Source organism: Danio aesculapii, chromosome 16 (assembly GCF_903798145.1).
Source record: "Danio aesculapii chromosome 16, fDanAes4.1, whole genome shotgun sequence".
Lineage (NCBI taxonomy): Eukaryota > Metazoa > Chordata > Actinopteri > Cypriniformes > Danionidae > Danio > Danio aesculapii.
Window position 1 is genome coordinate 29,547,011 of NC_079450.1, and position 23,836 is coordinate 29,570,846.

The window sequence follows — 23,836 nt, forward strand, 5'->3', positions numbered from 1 at the left end:
GGGCATCGACTGCGTAAAACATTTGCTGGATAAGTTGGCGGTTCATTACTCTGTGGTGACCCCGGATTAATAAAGGGACTAAACCGAAAAGAAAATGAATGAATGAATGAATGAATGAACAATAAATAAATAACGTCATATAAATTAAGTAAACCAAACCAGAACACATACAAGAAAAAAAATGGGGGTGGGGGTTGCTAATTTCATAGCCTTATTTATTATTTTGTCTCGTTACATGTTTGCTAGCATTGTGGATCGCAGAAATTCAGAAATTTTCCCCATTTATCAAAATAAATTTAAATCCTTCCATGTAAACTGTAGGAGAGTTTTTCAAAAGCTGTAACTCTTCCACTCATGGATCAGAGGTCTACTGGTAGATTTCCAGTTTTTAACTATCACCCATCTGCCTCACATGATACAGCTCTGTATCTATTGTGATGTAGCTTTATTCATGTGGCTTAAGGGACAGGGGTCACCATGTATAAGCTTGGGCAAAAGTCATACTGGGTCTGCAATATCTTTACAAGGTATTGGACTTCTGGGCATTGCCATAATGCATGAAACCTGTCACCTGCTTTTTCTTTGCATCGCCAGCATTCTGGGTTGTTTTTACAACCTTCTCTGTACAGTCTCTTAGGAGTCCAGTAAAATCTATGTAAAATTTTAAACGGTATAAGACGAGTTCTAACATCTCTAGACATTAATTATAAATTCCCAGCAAATTTTACCTAGTTCTCATCTTCAAATGTGCATCACAAATTTTTTTTAAATTGAATCATTTTTAATTAATGTAATGAATCCAAAAGGTTTGGGGGTAATGCTATATTGTTTTTTAAAAGTGTCTCTTCTGCACATCAAGGCTGCATTTATTCTGCCCTATGGCAAAGCGTAGGAACTACACAATTGAGCAAAATGTATTTAAAGCCCAAAATAGTCTTTGTGACATCTGTTTTGTCTTGTGACATAGTCTCCTGGTTCAATTTTGCACTGTTTCAGAGAAACAAGAGTGTCAAAACTGCAGTAACTACAAAAATCCAAGCTGTTGAAGTCATTTTGTTCAGTTTGCTTAGATTCTGTACTTTGCCTGTGTATGGGCAGTATTGTAGGGCTGCACAATATATTGTTTCAGCATGGATATTGCAATGTGCAAATTAATAGTCACAACTACATAATCGAGTTGGGATTATAGCTGACCAGACATTACTGTTCAGAAAACAATGAGTCATTTCTCATTTAACCCTAGAGTGAAGTTTATTATTTGCATGTGTTTTTTAAGGCCTGTGACTGTGTAAGCATTTCAAGTCAGTTTAAGCAATTTCGGCACAATAAATAAAATGTTCGCAGCTTAAATAATAATTGTAAATAATCATTTACTCAATGAAAAATATACAGTGTTATTTTACATGAGATTATTCAACTTTTGTACCTGAATGCTGTTTGATTTTCTAGAAAAGCACTGTTTATATCATTTGCATCTTTGCTTTGCTGTATTTTAACTATGCTTGTAATTTGTTTATTTCCCCAACATAATCATCCTAATCAATCTAAATGATCAATTCTTAACATACAGAGCTATTATATAAGTCATCTGGTGAAATAGTATAGCAATATATATCACAGTAAGAGAAAATATTCCTGTCAGTTTTCCAATATCATGCAGCTCTAAATTATCGGATCAAAAATACAGTACAAATATGTTTTGTGAAACATTTATACAGTTTAAATTAAATCTTTTTTATTTTAGAATATATCAAAGCTAATTTATTCCTGTAAACGCAAAGCTAAAATGTCATCATCATTAGTCTCATCTTTAGTCCAATCACATTACATATACCAATATATAATTCTGTTTACAGAATAGACCTTTTTGTAGCCTGTTATATAGCTTTATATCACATCTGTTGGTTTTCCAGAACATAATTTGTTTGGGTTTGGGACTTCAGGATAATTAGACTGTCTACACTGAATCTTTTTGATCCAGAGAACCCATAAGAGTGATTTGTTTTGAAGTTGAAATAGCAAGAGTGTATTAATACTGACTCATAAGAACCAGTAATTGCTCGCTTATTGTATTACTCTATTCAGGCAGCGATCTGAAACATAAATTCTTCTTCATTAAATAAGCAGTGCAGGAAACTGTTTTAGTATTTTTACAAACAATTACTTTATTATAATAATGATTTAAAAAAAGACTGATTTTTATTTTATAAACCAACAATTAAAAGTTACATTTTAAAGAAGAACCTGTTTTCCCATAAATAGTAAGGCGTGTAGTTTCTAATCAGATGAATTGTAAATGTAAGTGAATCCTTTGTAACAGATCAGCGGTGACCCAACGCTATCCAAACATGCTCTGGCTCAGCCTGCCTGCTACAGTAGCTACAGCCCAAACACTTGCTATTGGATTAGCTGTAAAAGGATTGACAGATATGAGCAGACACCCACTAACATATTTTTATGCACGATTTGGAATATAGCATAATGGAAATGTCAAGTTGTGAATAATTCATGTGATTTTATTTGATAACAGATAGGTGAGATGTACAGCATTAAGGGCACAATTCCACTGAAGCGTTTTTGTGTTGCAGAAATGCCAGCTAAACATTTTTTTCTGCTGTTGTCAATGAAAGCAGTGCATAGCCAGGCACTGAGTGTGTGTTATTTGCTCACCGTTGAGTGTTCATTTGAAATGCTTTGATAGTTGGAGAATCCCTTACAGCTAATTTCAGTGGACATGTACCTTTATGGAAAAACCAGCGAACTGACTACATTGCATAACATATGAAATGTTGGATTGGTAAATCTAAAACCTGTTAGCCAAAGTCTGTCATCAAAGTGCTTCAGTATTATTACCTCCCAGAAATGTCTTGAGCAACTTTGCTCCCAAAGAGTTCATTGCATTTCATCTTCTGAGGAAAAAGCCTCATGGTGGCTTCTTGTACTGCAGCATTTTTTTTAGTTTGTTTTAATATTTGCCACCAGTTTATCAAGAAGTGATGGTTTTCTCCTCTTTGACTCATTGGAATGAAACTGTGCTTTATTAGCAAATGTTTTATGCAATATTCCAGTTTTGCACGCAAGTCAAATTTGCGTATTTGAATGGAAACATAGCTAAAACGTTTTGATGTTTACAGGAGATAAACCCAAGAATGGCTTGTCAAGTGACACACGTTTATGTGCACTTGTTTCATTAATTGTTTTCAAAGCTGAGTTTCTGAATGTAGCATTTGTTCATGTGTGTTTGATCAGGGTCGTCCATCGGGTGAGGCTTTTATCCAGATGCTTTCAGCAGAGCGGGCGTTCCTAGCAGCCCAGCGCTGCCACAAGCGCAGCATGAAGGAGCGTTACGTGGAGGTGTTTGCATGTTCTGCTCAGGAGATGAACATCGTGCTGATGGGAGGAACGCTCAACAGGAGCGGCCTCTCGCCGCCGCCATGTAAGTTACGACGTAAGTGCCGCTGGGCTCTGGGGCTGCTTCTCTCAGCTGTGTGTGCGGGTAGGTGGCGCTTCACGCCTTCTTGTTTTTTCTCTTTCTCTCATTCATTCATTCATTCATTTGGTGGGTGTCCTATCCAGATTTCCTGTCCAGGCAGGAAAGGGCATCAGGAGCAGCAGGAATCTGGTTGGGTGAATGTTTCGTATTCAATTCAGATCTGACCATGAGTTTGTCAGATGCTTTTCCACAGCGGGGGAATGGAGGGCTTTGATTTGGGGTGATATAGCGCAAACTTTCTTAATCTGAATGTGCACAAGATTTCAGTTTTCATCATGATTTCACCAGTCGCATTTTTTAAACACAAGGTGTGTCACGAAAAGGCGCTCTCTGTTTGATTTAGTGAAGATTTCTTTCTTTGGTTCTAGTTCTGGATGGATAGTCTTTCCTTCTACCTTAATGACCAACAGCAGTACGTTAAAGTCTCAGCACGCCACAGATTGAATCTGGTTAAAGGTGTCTGAACGCCTGTGGCTGTTGCTGCTGTTGAAGGGTGGAGGGAACATACCTGACTTGTAGCTGAATTATATTGGCAGATGCTGACAGTTTTGGGTTCAAGTCTGCTGCATGCTTCCAGTGTGAGATGTGAAATTTGGCAGATATTTTAATTAGGTGCACTGTTGAGAACAACGTATTGTATTACAAGCATCAATTGTGCTTTTTTATGCTTATGCTTCTAAAAGAACTGTGTGTTTTAACTGCAAAAAATGAATGCATCATGGACCAAAAACCTCTAAATATAATTAAAAAAAGGAAATGGTGTCACCATATTATCATAGTTCAATATTGCTCATTACTGTTAATCTCCTTGCAGTAATCTTTTGTTTGTGTGCAATGGAGGATTTTCTGGTGCTGTTTTAAAACGTTTACACATTTTTGTAAGCTCTTTAAGAGTTCTTAACTGATAAAAAAACATCACTCCATCAAAATGTCATAAAGGCATTTTTTTTCTTTGTATATTTAGGTTGAGTTGTTTAAATGATAGTTTGAACTCTAAAAATCAGGACTATATGTATTCCAAAGCAACCAAGAAAACCAAAGTACAAGTGTGATCACACCCTAAGTCACTTTTGGATAAATATTTTGACATATTTAATGTAAATAAAATAGACAAGTAAGCAGCCATACGTGATAGATTCGATTTGTAATCATACCTGTAGTATTAACCTTAAGGCATCCAAAACAATTGATTCAGATTCAGGTTCACAGGTTGTATTTATGGTGGGCTTTTGAGGTGGCAACAGCGTTGAAATGCACCGCACTTGTTCATTGTTTGTTTGATGACTGTATGAGCTTCTGATGACTGTATGAGCTTCTGATGACAAACAATGAACAGGACTTGAAAGGCATAAAGCCCTTTGTGTGACTGGCTTAGGTTCAGTCAGAACCAAACCCTTTAATTGGTTTGGCAAAAATACCTTGACTGATCGCTCTGCAGTTTGTTTTTAGTTGGAGTTTTTGTCGTTTGATCCAACACATTTCATTAATTTTTAGCGTTAATTATATCAATTCTGAATTTTATGCTAGAATTTTACATTTTTAATTCGAATTTTAGTGCGCTTTACATTCACTAAATTGGTTTTGTACATACAGCAAACGTAACATTGTATTTGGAAATTTAATGGAATTTTTGTTAAATTAAATTGACAATAATTATAAAAAAAGAAAATGAAAGAAAACAAATGAAAAAAAAATTATTTAAATGGAAACCTACCCAGAAAATGAAAATGTACAATTAATTTACTCATCCTCAGGCCAATAAAGATGTAGTTGACCATTTTCCTTCACTAGAACAATAAGGAACATTAGGTTTTTAGTGAAGTCTGTGGTCCTTGGTACTTCATATAATGCAAGTCAATGGTCTAAATCAATCCTTGTGGCTCCTGATGATACATCGAGATCTTTTGAAGCAAAATAATCAATCTGTGCAAGAAATTATTTACAATATTGTTAGCTTTCGGTTGCTGAACGACATATCTTCCTGCGCACTCAGACAAAAGTTTATTTATCAGAGTCATGTCTGCCAGCACAATTTATAGCAGTTGTTGAATCTTGGACTTTACATCTTCACTTTTTATGTCACGTCACATCTGAATGTGCGAACATAAATCATCAAGCAGCCAGAAGCTTACACTCACTACACTTGTGCGTGCAACAAGTACTGTTTCCCAGGTTGTGGATTAAATCTAGTAATATTGTAAATAAAATTTCTTGCACTGATCGATTATCTCACTTCATAAGACCTCATCATCAGGAGCCACAAGGATTGATCCAGGCTGCATCCGAAATCGCCTACTACTGGAGTATGTACTACATATGAATTTTAATGTACTACGACTATTAGAAAAGTATGCTCTATATAGTTGAATGTGAGTAGTATGGAATTCGGACATACTACATCAGCCATTTGTCATTATTATGTGGACATACCTGCATCAGTTGCATCGCTTGACTCCTATTTATGCATTCTCTTACATTGCATTATGAGATAGCATAGCGTTCGTTGGAGGTTGTTTCTAGATCAGATATGGTTGCGGCTGGAAGTTAAAGAGAATTATTTATATTATTTAATAAATTTTCCATTAATTGTATTTTATTAACGTCCACCCCTATCGCAGCTGTCACTGTAATGTAAAAACAGTAGTTGTACTGAGTATTATTTATGATATTTATTAAATTATCCAATAAATTGTATTTTATTAACGTCCACCCCTACCCCAACCCTAAACCCAACCATCGCAGTAATGTAAAAATATGAATTATTGTAATACAGAGTCAAAAATGATGCTATATTGATGTGCGTATCCACAGCTCTATCCTATCTAGACTTTACCTTTATTGGATGCGCACTTCAGAATCTCGCCGGAAGTAGTTGGTCATCCAGGTACATCTCACCTACTGTTTTTTTACAGTTTTTCTCCATTGGTTTGGCTCATTTTTTGAAACAGAAATTACATTCTCAAAACAACATGGACAAACCTCCAAACCAATTGCCAATTGTTCACAACAGAATTCTAAGTACATCTTTGCATTTGATTAAGTACAGATAGCCTTCAGTTAGCACAATTTCCAAGCGGATAGAGCTTGTTGATCTAAATTGATTGTTAATTCTCAGTCTAATGGTTGTTCTCCCCAAAATGTGTCAGCGTCATTTCATTGTATATGTCATTACATGCACAATAGTCTGTTCAATTGTCAAAATTAGTCAAGACCATAATACCATGAATACCATACAGTAGGTGAATCCTTGGAACATTTGATCATTGTAGGGGATGGTTCATTCATGCTGTTTCTTCCCTCGTTGCATCGCAAGGGAGAATATACACTGTGATGTGGACGAGAATCTGTGGTCACACAGACTGCAGCGTGTGGATGGTCAGGAGGGTGAGGACGGCGGGCAGTGAAGAACTGTTATGAAACTCCAGCTTCATATATAGCACTCTAGTTTTTGTTTGTGTGTTTATATTACAGTTTATTAAGATGTATACAGTTTCTTTTTGCTCTGATATATGGAAGTTACTTTGTGTGTGGTTGATCATTACAATAAAAAAGGAGTTAATATTTCCTTGGCAGTATGAGTGCAATGTGTGACGTCAAACCTTGGAGGCTACTCTTACCCTAAAATCCTATTTCTTTTTTTCAGTTTTATACACAATTGTATTCTGTTAGCTAGACAAAAACAGTGCAGTAACCATTGTCAATGAAGTACTGGGCTAAGACTGTAAGGTGGACATGAGGGATATTTTAGTGGTCCTTTGCCATAGTGACAAAACATCTAAACATTTTGACTTGCAGTGCTTACACTGCTAAGGATATGAAGCATTTTGGGGGCACTGACTGTTTAAATGAGAAGGAAGATTAGTTTTGACACACAATGTGAACTGTTTTGGAAAGGTATGAGCTGTTGCAGGTGAACCATGGTGTTGTGCCGAACCATCCATATTAGTTTGGCAAAAGCACCAAGAGTGTTGAGAATGTCCGGTTTGTTTCAAGAATGAGCCAAAGCAATTGAGAAAGATATCTGCCATTTTTTGTGGCACTGACTTTTTATATGGGAAAGGAATTTAGTTTTGATGCATGAGTGAACTGTTTATGGAGAGATATGAGCTTTTGCAAGTGAGCTAGAGTGTTGTGCTAACTGTAACACTGTTTTGCCAAATGATCTTAGAATTTTGAGAATGTAATTTCTGTTTCAAGAAATGAGCCAAAGCAATGGAGAAAAACTGTAATATACTACTCAGCTCAGATATTGTTTGTAACTTGCCATATACGTAGTAGGGAAGTATGCGATTTCGGGACTGAGTCTTAGACTTTTTTGCTACATTATTTTAAGTGACCATTAACTTGCATTACATGAATCCCCAAACAAATCACCATCAATGGTCTACTGAAGAAAAAAAGGGACTTAGATTTTCAATGAACTGACGGTGAGTAAATTAACTGTCAATTTTCACAATTTTCAAGGCCCTCTGTTGTCCAATAATATAAAAATGTATGGCATTTTAGACAGAACTAATGATTAATTTAATAAAGAATATAACAAATATAAATTTAGTTATGTTAATTTCTCTAATATATTATAAATCTGTGTCTTAATTACTTTTTTAACAGGCCAACTCTCAACACACTATAGTTGGATTATTTCAATTCTCTTCTGAAAACATTAAGGCATCATCTTACAATGTTACTTATTGTGTATTCACCTCCATATATCTTATAAAACCTTTATCATCACCATTGGTGCATATTTTAAAATCTTTGTTACGAGTGACCAAATTAAAACATCTCTTTTGTCAGTAATTCCAGTGACACGATTAGCACTTCAATGGTTGCCACAACTGGAAGCTTCAAGTTTGTTTTCTTCGCTCTGTAATTCTTCAATATTCCACCCCCCCACCCCATTTCAGGTTTGTCTCCTCCATCTTACACGTTTCCTCACGGGACGGCGTTTCTTCCAGCTGGAGCAGTCCTTCCTGCTGGAGCAGTACTACCAGTGGAACCCAGCAGGCATTTACCCCTCCCAATTCCTGTTAAGTCCCCGACCCCCCTTCCGCACACCACCGCCTTTTATCCGGCCAGCAACACACTATACATGAACTACACCTCCTATTATCCCAGGTAAATCTGTTTGTTGTTCTTCGGTCTGAGATCAGCCATGTATAAATACATTAGCTGCGGGTTAATTCTCAGATTTTGATTGAAGGGATGATTAATAGTGCTTATCGTTAATTAATGTGTCCAATTCTGTAGTCAAAGTGTACATATTCATTCTAGTCGAACATTTAGATAGATTAATAGGGAAGGAAACTGAACCTGCCATAGTTTTCAATCAAAATGAAGATTCTGTCATTTTTTACTCACCCTCCACTTGATCCAAACCTGTGAAAATATAAATCCCAGTGGATGATTTTTTTAAATCCACCAATAAGTGATATTTAAGGGATAGTTCACAAAAAAATTAAATTCTGGTGTTTTGATGTTCAACACAAAAATGGTTTTCCTGTAAAATCTTGAAATTTGGTGGCCATAGTGTTTGTTTACTGTAGAAGTCTGTGTCTACCTGATTCCAACATTCTTCAAATTACTTCTTTTTTGTGTTCAACTGCACAATTATACTCATTAGGTTTATAACTACATGAGGGTGAAAAAAGTGAACTTTCCCTTCTCCTTTCCCCTAAATATTCCTGAATTCATGAATGTCCATTGGGATTTATAATTCCAAGTCTATGACAAAAATTACACTGTAGTCTTTAAATATTTGCTCTGATGTTCTGTTGAATTAGTTCTAGTTAATTAGTTGTGATGTTTTGTGCCTTGGAAACCTGTCTGAACCAGTTTTTTTTTCTGGAGGAACCTTCCCTATGTTTTTAACAGCCACTGTTTATCACTCACATATCACAATACACAACAGTAGCTGTCTTTTATTGATAGCTTTCACAAAATCTGAACATATACACCCGTAAAATGATTTATTGGATAATTTGAGGATAATTTAATGCATTTTGAGGGCTTGTGCCTAAGATGTTTTTGAGGAGCTGTTCATGTAGCTAAACATAATGGTTTTGTCCCTAAGAAGGGCACAACTATGATTGGGTGTGTTTACTGGAGTGTCACACCCAGTCTCTTAACATAGCTATAATGTGAATTTCAGCGAACTCCATTGTGAAAAAACTGGTTCAGGAAATGATTATGCATGGGAGAGAAATATGATTATGTGGCTTTAGAAGTGTGAAAAGAGGAAAAGAGATGTTAAAGTAAGTGTCATTCTGACACAGCAGAAAAGCAATTTGACAATGACATTTAATTGGGGTTGGATATTTAGTCTTTCAAATTAGATACTACTAAGTTAAATAATAATAAGTATGCATAATAATAAATAGCTATAATAAAATTAAGATAGCACTAGAAATTTTCTCTGGATTTAACAAATTATTATTTACGATAAACATTTATGTAAAATGTAATTTTTCTTTAAATTTTATAAAAGCGCAACATTTTCAGGCAAGTTTATTTCATTTTAAGACAACAAAATGATAGTGGAATAATCGTGATTTTTCAGTCACAACAATAAAGCGAACTTTGAATTACACTAACAACTGTCATGTTTGGAAAAAAAAAACGTTTGACAATATTTAATAAGGCGGCACAGTGGGTTGCACGACTGCCTCACAGCAATTTTCGCTGGTTCGAGTTTCGGCTGGGTCAGTTGGTGTTTCTATGTGGACTTGGCATGTTCGCTTGGGTTTCCTCTGGGTGCTCTGGTTTCCTCCACAGTCCAAAGACATGCGTTATAGGTGAATTGAATAAGTCAAATTGTCCGCAGTGTATTGTTTCCCAGTACTGGGTTGCATCTGGAAGGGCATCCGCTGCATAAAAACATATGCTGGATAAGTTGGCGGTTCATTCCGCTGTGGCGACCCCTGATTAATGAAGGGACTAAGCCAAAAAGAAAATAAATGAATGAATGTATATTTAATGACAAATATTAAATTACATTAATTGTCCATAGCTGTATACACTTTAGGACTAATATTGATATTTTTATGAGCAAAATCACACAAGTATCAGTGCGATTTGGCTGTCCCACTAGTATTGCTCATATAAATATATCCAGTTGAAGTCAGAATTATTAGCCCCCCTGAATTATTAGCCCCCTGTATATTTTTTCCCCCAATTTCTGTTTAATGGAGAGAATATTTTCTCAACACATTTCTAAACATAATAGTTTTAATAACTCATTTCTAATAACTGATTTGATTTATCTTTGCCATGATGACAGTAAATAATATTTGACTAGATATTTTTCAAGACACTTCTATACAGCTTAAAGTGACATTTAAAGGCTTAACTACGTTAATTAGGTGAACTAGGCAGTTTAGAGTAATTAGGCAGTTATTGTATAGTGATGGTTTGTTCTGTAGACAATCGAAAACAAATATAGCTTAAAGGGGCTAATAATTTTGACCATAAAATGTTTTTTAAAAAATTTAAAACTGCTTTTATTCTAGCCAAAATAAAACAAATAAGACTTTCTCTAGAAGAAAAAAAAATTAAAAGGGGGCTAATAATTCTGACTTCAACTGTATATATTAGTCCTACAGTGTAACAGCTTTGGAAAAATAATGTGATTTAATATTGGTCATTGAATATTCATTGCGATTGCGTTTATACAACAGTTTGATGGCATCATCGTGTAAAAAAGTAAACAAACAAGGAGAGTCAAAAAACCTTTTATAATAGGAACTACTTTCTTACGCCATTTATTCACATCTACAGCTGACGTTAGAACAGCAGAAACCATTGCTAATTCACCAACATCACTTTAGAGCTAGTATTTGAATGATTCTCTAGCGTAATATCTAAGTGATTGACAAAACAGGTGATTTTTGCTGACATTTTTTAATTATAAAGCTGAACGGCATGAAATGCCATCAGTCTACAGACATTTCCCAGCATTTCTCTGTGTAATCGGGAGATTAAAATAATTAACCCCAAAAAAGCCAAAGCAATGCAAACACTAGCAGATTACAGTCGTGTTTGCGATTAGCAAAAACGCTAAACACATGCAGGCATTTCTTCTTTCTTTTTACTGGACTACTCTGCAGTAACAAAAACATTAGACTCATTAGAAACAAACAGATAGCCAACCATCAAGTAACTCAGGGTTATACAAAGAGTGGCCAACACAATATACATTCCTGATATGAGTCCCATCTCACACTCAATACACTACAATTACTATAGTATAAATACAGCACTGCAACATCAGTGCTGGATTTATACCATGGAGATTGACTTAGAATATCACTCACCTATTTTATAATGATTTGATCAGCTGTAGTTAGAAAATACGCCAATCTCTTCTCTTCTAAGGGCTTATTATGTGGTCTCTGTCACCACCTTGTGGATGGACAACGTCAACCATCTTTGCTCTGCTCAGTATGACAGGCTAATGGATGCCTATGCACTTTATCTCAGAAATTATAAATATTTTAAATAGGCACTATCCTTATAAATAAACTGCATAGTTGAAATCTAAACTGCTACATTCTCCACTAAAAAAGCCTCAAAAGTACATTATGTTGTCCAACAGCTGCAATATTTGTCAAACTGTAGTGAGTTTATTGATCTGCTGTCACTCTATGTGGGTGGAGTATACAGAAGGGTGAGGAGGCTGTACATGTTCTGATGTTGCAGAATATCGCACGACTACCAGCCAATCAGATTTGAGAACCAGACAGAATTGTTGTATATATATATATATATATATATATATATATATATATATATATATATATATATATATATACACAACAGGGGGGGTCTGTTTGAATGCCCTATTTTGACTTATTCCCTGAATTTGATCCATGTGTGTTTTCATACTAACAGTCCACCAGGCTCCCCACCCAACATCAACTACTTCCACACTGGCCACACCCCTTCAGCAGGCTCAGTCCTCTCAGCCCCGCCCACAGCACTGATTCGAATGCAGGGCCACGCCCATTCTCACACTTATAATAGCGGGGTTAAAGAGATCCTCAGCATGGTGCAGGGATATCAGGGTGAGTTAAAACACAACTCCGTATACAGGTCTCAGTTATTTCCTTCATTCCATTTCTGTGCTTAATGTTGTTAAACTCAGCGAAACAGCCAGTAACAAAATGATATCCAGTTCACTGATGACCTTTCAGAGCAGTTTCAAAGGGGTTTTCGCCATGTTATTGAGCGCCACTGATCCAAATACAGTCCTAGTTTGTTCCACTTCAGAAAGCTGCTGTGTGTTTATAGGTAGGGCAGGGCTGGATTGTAGGGAACATTTAGGTGTGTCCTTCGCCCTGCGGTGTTCAGCATTGAAGATTAAGATGCTTTAGTGGGTTTGAGTAACAGGACCGCATAGCTGCATTGTCACACCTTCTAGATGAGCTAAACAGGTTCCTCTAGTCTAAATTCCCTCACACACTCACACACACACACACACACACACACACGCACACACAAACAAACAGAAAGAGAGTTAAGGTGCGGTACATTAGCCTGCTCTAACTTGACTGATACTTCACTTTTCCATTACTGAGGGAGACCAGCTTTATTATTGCAGCATTTAGATAAGGAAAATTAAATCACCTGTGTATAATTAATATCATTTATAATGCAACAAAATAATTACTTAAAAGAAAAATACTTCTCTATATTTTTTTTATATATGTATAAATATATAAATGTATGTATATATAAAGAAGAGAGGTCATTTATGTTGTAAATATTAAATGCATAAAACATTTATTAACCAAATGAAAACATACATTATAATTTTACTTGTTACGTGTATGAATATAATTTTTCGTATTTTCAGAATTTATATATGTATTTAAACAACAATAACAGAAATTCATTTAAGCATAAAATTATTAAATATTTAAAAATTTGTTATATCTAATGATAAGTATATGTGCATATTTAATTATAGCAGAAATAACAATAACAGTTTCATAGCACATTAATGGCAAATATATGTAAATGCTCATATTTATTTATATATAAATGTAATATATTTAACCATAAAATATATGAGCAATATCAAACGAGTATCTCTGTGTTTGATTGTCTTTTTATAACACACAATTATGCCGACAAACTCGTAGCAGTGCGATATGGCTGTATATCGACACTGGTGGGATGTGTGCGTTAGCTCGAGGCAGAGTGCCTTAGTGCCCCCGACCAGTGCAATATAACAGCCATATCGCACTGCTACGAGTTCGACAGCATACTTGTGTGTATAAAAGACAATCAAACACAGAGAGCCTCAAAAAATACTCTTGTACAAGGAACTACTTTCTTCCGCCACTCATTCACATCTGCAGTGGACAGTCAGAACAGCAGAAAACCATTACTTATTCACCAACATCACTTTAGAGCTAGTATTTGAATGATTCTCTAGCGTAATGTCTAAAATTGTGACAAAACAGGTGATTTTGCTCACATTTTTAGATTATAAGGTTTGAAAACGGCATGAAATGCCATCAGTCATACTTAGATTTCCCAGTATTTCTCTGTTGCAATTGGGATTTAATAACAATAATTAAACCCGAAAAGCCGAGCAAGCAAACACTACAAGTTTCTGTGGCATAAATACAGCACTTCAAAATTCAAAACAGCAGAGATAGACTTAGAATGTCACTACCTGATTTATAATGATTTGTCCAGCTATAGTTTGAAGCTTAAGCTAAGAAAATGCGTGTTTTTCTCCTCTAAGGGCTTATTATGCGGTCCCTGTCGCCATCTTGTGGCGGAACATCAACCGTCACTTTCTTTGGCCTGCTCAGATAAGCAGATGGTGGCCGATGCACTGAATTCGTTGCTCCGAAATTCTAAATACTTTAAAATAGGCACTATCTTCATAAATAAACGCATAGTTGCAATCTAAACAACTACATTCTTAACTAAAAAAAACTGTTCAACAGCTGAAATATTTGTCAAACTGTAGAATGTCCTCTGCTTGTTGCTGTTTGTGGGCGCATACACAAGGGTGAAAACGTTGCATATTATTGCACGGCTATCAGCCCAGATTCAAAAACCAAACAGAACTGTTGTATAAATTGCTGTAAATACATAAAATTATAATATTATAGTAATACTATTGTCATATCAATTAAAATACTAAAATATATTATTTTGATATTGTACAAAATAATATATTTAAAATTAAAAAAATATTTATATAGTAAAATAATATATAGTCAAAATGTACAACGTATTATTGCAATATGAAATAAAATACATTAAAATAAATGTAAAAAATGTATTAAAAATTGGAATTCTTTGAATTTTATACATAGATGTCATGCAGAGTTATAGAAGAGGCAGGAGACCTTCTGCACTAAAACTAGGGTGTGTTCGTTTTCTTCTTTACATTCCTGCTTTGACTTTAAGGGTGTGATTGCTTTTCCAACAAACAGATGTAAGAAATTTTTGAAGTTCATAATTTTGCACGCAACACATCTTTGTCAACATGCATTAAACTGAATATTATGTATTTGGCCACCAAAACTCTTGACACCGCAGGAGTGAAACGTTCTATTAGGCTGCTTAATGGACTAATGAACCTATTCTAAAAACAGCTGCGGCTCCTGCCTATGCACACCCACAATCTGCCTCTTTCCCATGCAGGCTGTACATTCTCCTCAGGCGCTCAGCTAGTTAGTCAGTAGGAGGCCTGTCACTCATTTGAGGTGGGGCTAATAACAAATAATGAGGCATAAGCATATGTCTCTTGAGTAAATGCAATTTCTTTCTGTCTCTTTCAGCCCGGCAACAGCGACGCTTTGGTAACTCTTCCTTCTATGCTGTCGGCAAAGCAGCCTATTGGAGACCAGACTGTAGGAGGCGGAGCTTATCTTGACTTGCAGTTGCTTTAAGCCAATCTATTGACAAGGCCACGCCCCAAAGGCGAATTCAACAACCCCTCAAAACAAAGCAGTTTATGCCATTTATGCTATTTATATGAGAATTTTTAATAAGAATTATATGTATTTTGATGTTAATGTATATTGCACATTGTTTTTTTTTATGCATTAGAGCTAATGATATTCTTTCATAAGTTTGTATGTACATGCACATGCAGTGATGTTCACTCAGGAAATATAGCTTCTCAAACCAGGGTCCAATCCATAAACTTGCCAAACCAAAAGGCAGATTCTCACTGATACCATAAATTTAAGTCCAAAGGACCAGTAATAAAATCTAAGCGTGCATGTGTATGAGTGAGTGTGTGTTAGTGCTCCCTGTTGATGTGACTCTACCGTGAGTATGTGTGAATGCGTAGAGACCTTCTCAAGCCTCTCTCTCTCTCTCTCTTAATCTTTGAAGGTTTTAATTTGCATGAAGTTCACAGAGCTAGCTGTTTTAATGTTTACAAGATTCGCCAAATCCTCACACCATGCACAATGCAGTTCGTGGATGTCTGCAACTTAGTCATTTCGCCAAAAGAAATAGCTCACAAAAGGAATCAGGAACAACTGTTGTGCTTTATACCTGTACTGTTGTGTCTATGTGTCATGCATCGGAAAAAATGTGTATCGTCCATACCAATCAATGTACAAAATTCTATAGATAAACGTGCTTGTTGATTTGTGTATGTGAGTGTGGTAGATGTATTCCAGTGGATGAATGAGTATGTGTGTGCGCGCAGTAGGTGTGCGCACCATAAAAGTCAATGCATGCGTGTTTATTTACTGCACTCAGAGAGTGTTTTCGGGCCTGCTGTAATGCACACAGGTGTATTCTCACCCATTGTCTGTGTATTAAGAGGAGTGTTTGTGTGCATCTGCTGGAATGTGAACAGGTTTATTTGTTACCTGCAGCTGTATCCCATCTGTACCCTCCTGTTTGTTTATGCCAACGTGCCTCATTTATTATACTCTGTGTTTTGTTGTTTTGTTTTAATACTAGGAATGATTTGCATGTTTAGGCTTTTATGACAGTAGGAGTAAAGCGTATGACAGTGGAATAGTCAGTGTGAGTTATTTGTACTAGTACCCACACATGCCAAAAAGGCAGTAGTAGCACTACTCATTCATGTTACCAATCTGTTACCATCCTATATTGTAAATCCTGAGTAGAAAAGATGAATCGAGAATTTGGCTGTTTGGAGAAAAGTATTATTTATTTTGATATTTTATAATAACTTAAATAAAGGAAATTAACAATGTGTCCGAGGGATTGAGTGACTGACTCGTTGTGTACCTATTTACATTTCCACAGCTAAAAAAGTGAACTACGTTAAATATATTTCATGTAAGAGTGGTCATATCAAAATATTAACATCGCTCTCCCTTATGATATTGAAAAGGAGAAAATAAAAAGTTTGTACATTTCTTTTTTTCACCCCTGATCTACTTCTCAAAGGCAATCTGAAATGCATATGTAATGCCCTCTAGTGGGCGATTTAAGCGTGATCTCTTCTCGACGCACTCCGGAAATATATTTATTATGTTACAAGAGAGATTAGGGAGGGTTGTTGTATAAAACTGCTGTTTCATATGAAAATGTGTATTTGGACAGCAGTAAAAATTTTCACAAATATATATAGGAAACCTTTAACTTTCCATGACACGTTCGGAATACTAAGCATACTAGCAACTGCCAGCACACTTGCGAGAATTAAACATGGCTGTTTAGCACAAGTTAGAAACATAGTTTTGTTTTTCAAAGATCTCCATTGTTAACTAGTTTTACTACATATACTATAGTCAAAATGTAAAGAAAATGTCAGTTTGTGGTTGCAGTCGTAATTCTAATAGGATACACACTGTGCAATATAATGGCACAAAATGTATAAATGACTTCATCGTTGTTTCTGGTTAAGTCACACTAATTATATTTAAAAAGTTATGGTTACACATTAGTGTCCTTGTTACATGTGCTTACTATAAGTAATAACATTAAATTATACATTAATTACATGCATTATAACCCTATGAAACCTAATATTACTGGTATGTACAATGCAACAAGGATAGTGTAACAAAAATATTTTAATATAATTAAAATATGTATTAAATAATGTGGGTAAAAACTATATATTTTTAAAAAGTATATACAGTTGTAATCAGAATTATTGACCCCCCTGAATTATTAGCCCCTCTGTTTATTTTTTCCCCCAATTTCTGTTTAATGGAAAGATTTTTTTCAACAGATTTCTAAACATAATAGTTTTAATAACTCATTTCTAATAACTGATTATTTTATCTTTGCCATGATGACAGTAAATAATAGTTGACTATATATTTTTCAATACACTTCTATAGAGATTAAAGTGACATTTAAAGGCTTAACTAGGTTAATTAGGTTAGCTAGGCAGGTTAGGGCAATTAGGCAAGTCATTGTATACCTATGGTTTGTTCTGCAGACAATCGAAAAAATATATAGCTGAAAGGGGCTAATAATTTTGACCTTAAAATGTTTGTTTTTTTTAATTAAAAACTTCTTTTATTCTAGCTGAAATCAAACAAAAAAGACTTTCTCCAGAGGAAAAAATTTTATCAGACATACTGTGAAAATTTCCTTGCTCTGTTAAACATCATTTGGGGAATATTTAAAAAAGGGGGTCTAATAATTCTGACTTCAACTGTATGTAACATATATTTTGGACTGATTAATTGCATATTAAATAAAAACAGATGTTAACAGCTGAAAAGTCACATTTGAGGTAAGGTTGAACACTATAAGGTTGAATCTGATTATTTAGAAGGTCGACTAAGGTTGTAATTTCAACGTTTGCATTTTAGAAAATAGTGACCCAGACATTTTGTCTGCTGTATAGTGTTCAATTTTGGAAAATTTGGATGGTAGGCCAGATATTTTGCATAATGTGCATATGCAGAATTAGTATGCCTATTATGCCATTCCGAACATAGCCAAAAACAGTATGTCTATACACTGACAGCTTTCTTGTTTAAATAAACTCAGCCCTCTTAGGAAACCAAAGACAAGTAAGAATTATTAAAAGTTAACCAGTCGTCAAGTCAGTTTATACAGCGCTGATGCCATGCTTATAACAGAACAAGCAAACAAAGCAACATTTCAGCTGCTTTGAACATTGATGAATGATGTTAGCAAAATGCTAAAATAGCTCTTATAGCAAAGAGGTTTGCTCAGAAGCAAATACTGTGTAACAGTGAAATAAATTAGTGCATCGATTTAAGGGCTGTTTTGTCCATGTGGGTTTTGTTGTGGGTAATTAGTTGTGTTGTTTTGTGTGTGTCCTGTCTCAGAGTTCTGTCATTAACAGCGCCCTCAGCAGTTTCTCTCTCTCCATCCGCAGGTCTTCAGAGCTTCTCATATACAAGGACAGAAGAAAGGATGGGAACAATAAGAGAGAGAGAGAGAGAGAGAGAGAGAGAGGAGATGACGAGCGAGAGAGAGAGAGAGAGAGGAGCAGAGAGAGGAGGAGAGAGAGAGGAGAGGAGGAGAGGAGAGAGAGAGATTCAGAGATGAGAGAGAGGAGAGAGAGAGAGGAGAGAACAACAGCATCAAGGCCCACGTCACAGATGGAAAGAAAAAGGACAGACCTGCCATAACAAAAGATTTGAATCATTGTAGAGAGACAGAATAACCTAAAAAGGCAAATATATCTGAGATAATTTATTTAAGACATTGGAGAGGGTTGACAATTTGGACAAAATGTCCCCTCAAGTGCATTAATGCTAGTAATGTTTGCCATTGTGGGGAATGTTATTGGTCCCCTTGAGGAACACAGAGTATAAATTATACAGACTAAAGGATTTGGAAAATTAAAAACATGTTAAATGTTTTCTGTGAGGCTTGTCTTTAAGCGAAGGGTTTAGCATTATTTTTTGTACACAACAACAACAACAACAACAAAAAAGAAAAAACAGTATATCTACAAGAATTTCCAACAAAGATAGTTGAACTATGTGTATGTGTGTGTTACCTTTGTGTGTGTGTAGCATATGGTAGCAGGTGAGGTACTGGACTTGGAAAGAACAGTGGTGAACTGTCATGCTCCAAACGTGAAGTATCTTTCTGCTAGAGAAAACACAAATACACATTGGCACATACGGCATTCAAGGCTTAACCTGGAATTGTGCTGGAGAAATTTGGAAATTATACAATAAATCAAGCAAAACTCTTATTTCATATCAGTGGATGCAAAATAAAACAGTGGTTGTATTTCATTCTGCGATTTATATAAAATCACCACTAAAATCCACTTTATACTTGTTGAGGCAAGCAATTTCATTCATTCATTAATTTTCCTTCAGCTTAGTCTCTTTATTAATCAGGGGTCACCACAGCGGAATGAACCACTAACATATCCAGCTTATGTTTTACACAACTGATGCCCTTCCAGCCACAACCCAGCACTGGGAAACACCCATACGCTCTTGCATTCTCACACATAACGTTACACTATGGCCAATTTAGTTTATTCAATTCACCTATACTGCATGTCTTTGGACTGTGGGGGAAACTGGAGGAAACCCACACGAACACGGGAGAGCATGCAAACTCCACACAGAAATGTTAACTAAAAAACAAAACGTACCTCTCACTCAGTTTTCACGTTGTATCTAGAGAGCATTTGTAGCACAGCCTTTATATTTTCTTTTGAATAGAAATTCCCAAAACCGGAAGTTCATCTTACAATTTGAAGCGAGATAGAAAAGTGTCCGTTATGGTAGCCAGTAGCCAGAATCACGCTAATTTTCTATGGGGCAGGGCGTTTGCGTTGCAAAACCGCCAAAATTTTCACCACCTGCCTATGTCCTTTTTTACACGCGAAAATAACTTTAAATCGCCCAATGAACGCAGGTCAATATTTTTGGGACCTCGCTACAACTAAAGGTATACAACTCAAGGTAACACTTCAAAAAGTTTTTGACCGAGTTTACTTGCTGAAGAAGGTTTCCAAACAACAACTGCTCCCCCGTTTTAAACTTGCTAGTAATGTTTTATACAACACTTAGTGTTGTAACGCCAAAAGTATTCTGTAAATTATCCTTTCTCCGAATTGTACTTTAATTTACTACAGTCAACTTAGTCACCAAAATGAAAATTCTGTGCTCATTATTTACCTTATAAATCTGTTTGATTGAGGATTGAACACAGTAGAATTTAGATTTTAAAAATGTCAGATTTCTGTGTGTGATGTGTGTGTGTGTGTCTCTGTGTGTGTATATATATATATATATATATATATATAATATATATATTATATATATATTATATAATATAGTTAGTTAGTTGAAGTCAGAATTATTATATAATATATTCTGACTTCAACTGTATATGTTATTGTGATCAGATGAGAGAAAGACAAACATGGTAACAACACAGGTGAGTAAATCATGGATGTATCAGCCAGGGCACTCATCAGGGATTGGCCATTTTAAGAGCTGTCTCAATTGCACGATTCCTAAAGTGTGAAATGTTCACACTCTTTTAAATTCCCATAATACACTATGAACTCAGAGTGCATTAAAGCTCACTATTATGTTCCCTAAATGGATGTTCTGAAGTGCAAAACATAAACCATGTGAACCAACTCACCAAACATAATGGATACCACATAAAAATCAACCACACACAGATGCGACTGGCTTATGTATAACAGGCAGCCCATAGAAACAGCCATGTGTCAGACAGATCCATGTAATGATGACTCAATTTTAATTCTGAGTGTATTGAAGGTGCACTGAGTAATGTTTTTTTTTTTCTTCTCATTATAAGTTCCCCTGTCTCCCTGTTAATGGATATTTGTTATTGGATATTTTCTCTAGTGAAGAGAAATAATCAAGGCAGACAACCTTTCTATTATGATTTCGGCAATGCATTTTGATTAAAAAATGTTTTTGATTACATCTCGATGGAGAGGGGGGAGAGTAACTCTTACCGGTGGATAAATCGGTGGCTGGACTTGTTTGTCCAAGGAGCTGTTTGAGGAGGATTTCCCCATACTGCATTGGGAGGAGATGGCTGCAAGTGCCTCAGGAAGGTCATCTTCATCACTATGGTTACTATTGACAAAGGAAAGTGTTTCAAAGAGGCCTCGTTGTTAACACTAAAAGGCTACAAAAGAAAATCACCCTCTTCCACCTAGTGACTCACAAGCTGAACTGTCTGACGAGGCGTTTGCGCCGGTCCACTTTAGGCTTTTCAATGTTCAGACTGCTCGAGCCTGAATCCTGTGAGGAGCTGGGATACCTGCGATAAAAGTTAGAAGTCCGTAAATATTGAAAGCTTGAATATTCTTTTATGCTTGATGACCATTTGAGACATTTACCAAATTTGAGGCTTGGTACGAGATGTTCTCACCTGTTCCGTTTGGTCTCCACTGAAGAGTTCCCCTTTGAGGTTCCACTATCACTTTGTGTGACCCGCTATAGTAGAGGAGAGCAGAACACAGACTATACATCATTCCATCTGCCTCATGTGCTACATAAATTGTCATCATTTTGTAGTGTAGTTATTAGTGCAGACATTTTTTTTCCCAAAATCCAGCTAATAATAGCTTAAGGCGGCTGTATGTGGCTTCTAGCATTAGGTTTTATAATGTCAATCTTGGTTATCTTGGTACACCTCATTAGATTTGGTATACCACATTAGATAAATTACAGTGGACATAATGAAATAGGGTAATCATTAAAATTCATTATAAAATGAAAATGAACACTATTTTACATCTTATTATTTTTTGACACATAAAACTTGTTTGGTTGTAAAAGTTGAAACTTAATATTCTGATGAAAATATGAGGCTTTTTTTGTTGTTGTAGATTTTTTTTTTTTTTTTTTTACAATTTTTGCATTTATTGTGATGGGATAGCAAGTCAAGATTTCTGGCATGGGACTCTAAAATGAAACCTGCAGGCTCACATTGAGTACGTTTACATGGAGACCAATAATTCGATTTTAATATGATTAAGACAATACTCTGATTAAGAGTCTACCATTTAAACAGCGATTTTTGATTAATTTAATCTGATTAAGCTCATAATCGAACTAAAAAGAAATGGAAATAAGACATGTGGAGTATGCCGATTTTAGTCGTACTATTGAAATGCAGTACAGACATGTAAACCGCAATCAAATTATTACCATCGTGTAGCTACAATTTGCGACAGCATAGTTTATTGGAGTATGTGCTATAACATGTAAAACAGGATCATGAAAGAAACGTTTATAAAGCAACTCATGTAAACACCTTAATCATATTATTGTCTTATTCAGATTAAGGCAAATAATTCCATTACTGGTGTCTTTGTAAACTTAGTCGTTGTTGGGTTTTCCCAAGGCAGTCGCCATGATTTTGAGAAAGTAAGACATGTTCCTCGATTAACATTTAGATTAAACCGAATTGTTAAAAAATATACCCTTAAAATATTCATAAACCCAAACTTAACCATACAAATCCTTCAACCCAGAGGGAGATGATTGGTCTAAAATAGACATGAACTAAACCTGTCCCACAAATCTGATTGGTTAATTGTAATTGGTTGATTTCAGGATCAACAAAGATGTTCTACTTTGTGGAAATTGGAAACTATCCCCTTCAGATCTGCTTCCGTTCGATCAACAAACCAATTGATAGAACCAAGTCCCCACACTACAATATTTTTACTTCAATTATCTGTGACATTTCGATGTGTCACTATATGGTACTTAATACAGAACCAGTTTGATTGCTTTAAACTGGCCATCTTTAACTGGATTTACCTGTTTGTCAGGAAAGCGACATGCAGACATATAATAGACAAATTAACTTTGCATCAGCTTTCATGAGTGTCATGTTTCCTGCAGTCTGTCAGTGTTAGCATTTACTTTAGAGATGTTGCTTTTTAGCTGTTCCTGTAATACCGCAGGCGAGGAAGGAAGACTTTTCTCTGAAAGTGGTTTTTCCTCTGCCTGTAGTTACAGAGAGAACATAATATTTATTCATGAGACAGTGTAAACAATTCTTCTCTGTTTGTCCCAGGAGGCTGTGATCTACAAAACTGACCATGTCTATGTTGATGTGAAGGGCCGGCCAGGCTGCAGGTTCTGCCTCCAGCTGGTCTGCAGAGCTCGATCCAATTCATCCGAGAGTGCAGGAGATACAACCCAAGCTTCTGATGTAAACAAACACATCAGCATAAATGTTCTGAGTAAATTCTTCAGTTAGTTTCCCTCCACAGATTTGATTAGTAGCGTACATTCCAATACATTATTCAAGACACTCTTTAGTCATTGTTCAGCACTTAAAATTTGTGTCATTGACTGATTTTTCAAATTACAAAATGTCTTCCTTTCCTTAATATTAACTGTTACTTATATTAACAGAGAA

The 23,836-nt window shown here is 35.7% G+C and overlaps 2 protein-coding genes across 2 annotated transcripts in view; one reads left to right on the forward strand and one right to left on the reverse strand.

The window, feature by feature from the left end:
- The window catches only part of LOC130243923 (epithelial splicing regulatory protein 1-like), a 32,465-nt gene extending 15,966 nt beyond the window's left edge, over window positions 1-16,499 (forward strand). The window contains 6 exon segments of the mRNA XM_056476233.1: window positions 3,250-3,448; window positions 8,401-8,492; window positions 8,494-8,541; window positions 8,544-8,611; window positions 12,383-12,550; window positions 15,294-16,499. Of these exon segments, the coding sequence (XP_056332208.1) occupies window positions 3,250-3,448; window positions 8,401-8,492; window positions 8,494-8,541; window positions 8,544-8,611; window positions 12,383-12,550; window positions 15,294-15,408 (690 nt within the window). The 3' untranslated portion in view covers window positions 15,409-16,499.
- A 2,085-nt stretch (window positions 16,500-18,584) lies between these two features.
- epb41l4b (erythrocyte membrane protein band 4.1 like 4B) overlaps window positions 18,585-23,836 on the reverse strand; it is a 39,116-nt gene continuing 33,864 nt past the window's right edge. Inside the window, 8 exon segments of the mRNA XM_056475442.1 lie at window positions 18,585-18,825; window positions 19,446-19,540; window positions 21,408-21,531; window positions 21,623-21,718; window positions 21,830-21,894; window positions 23,335-23,418; window positions 23,513-23,568; window positions 23,571-23,621. Coding sequence (XP_056331417.1) covers window positions 18,762-18,825; window positions 19,446-19,540; window positions 21,408-21,531; window positions 21,623-21,718; window positions 21,830-21,894; window positions 23,335-23,418; window positions 23,513-23,568; window positions 23,571-23,621 — 635 coding nt within the window. The 3' untranslated portion in view covers window positions 18,585-18,761.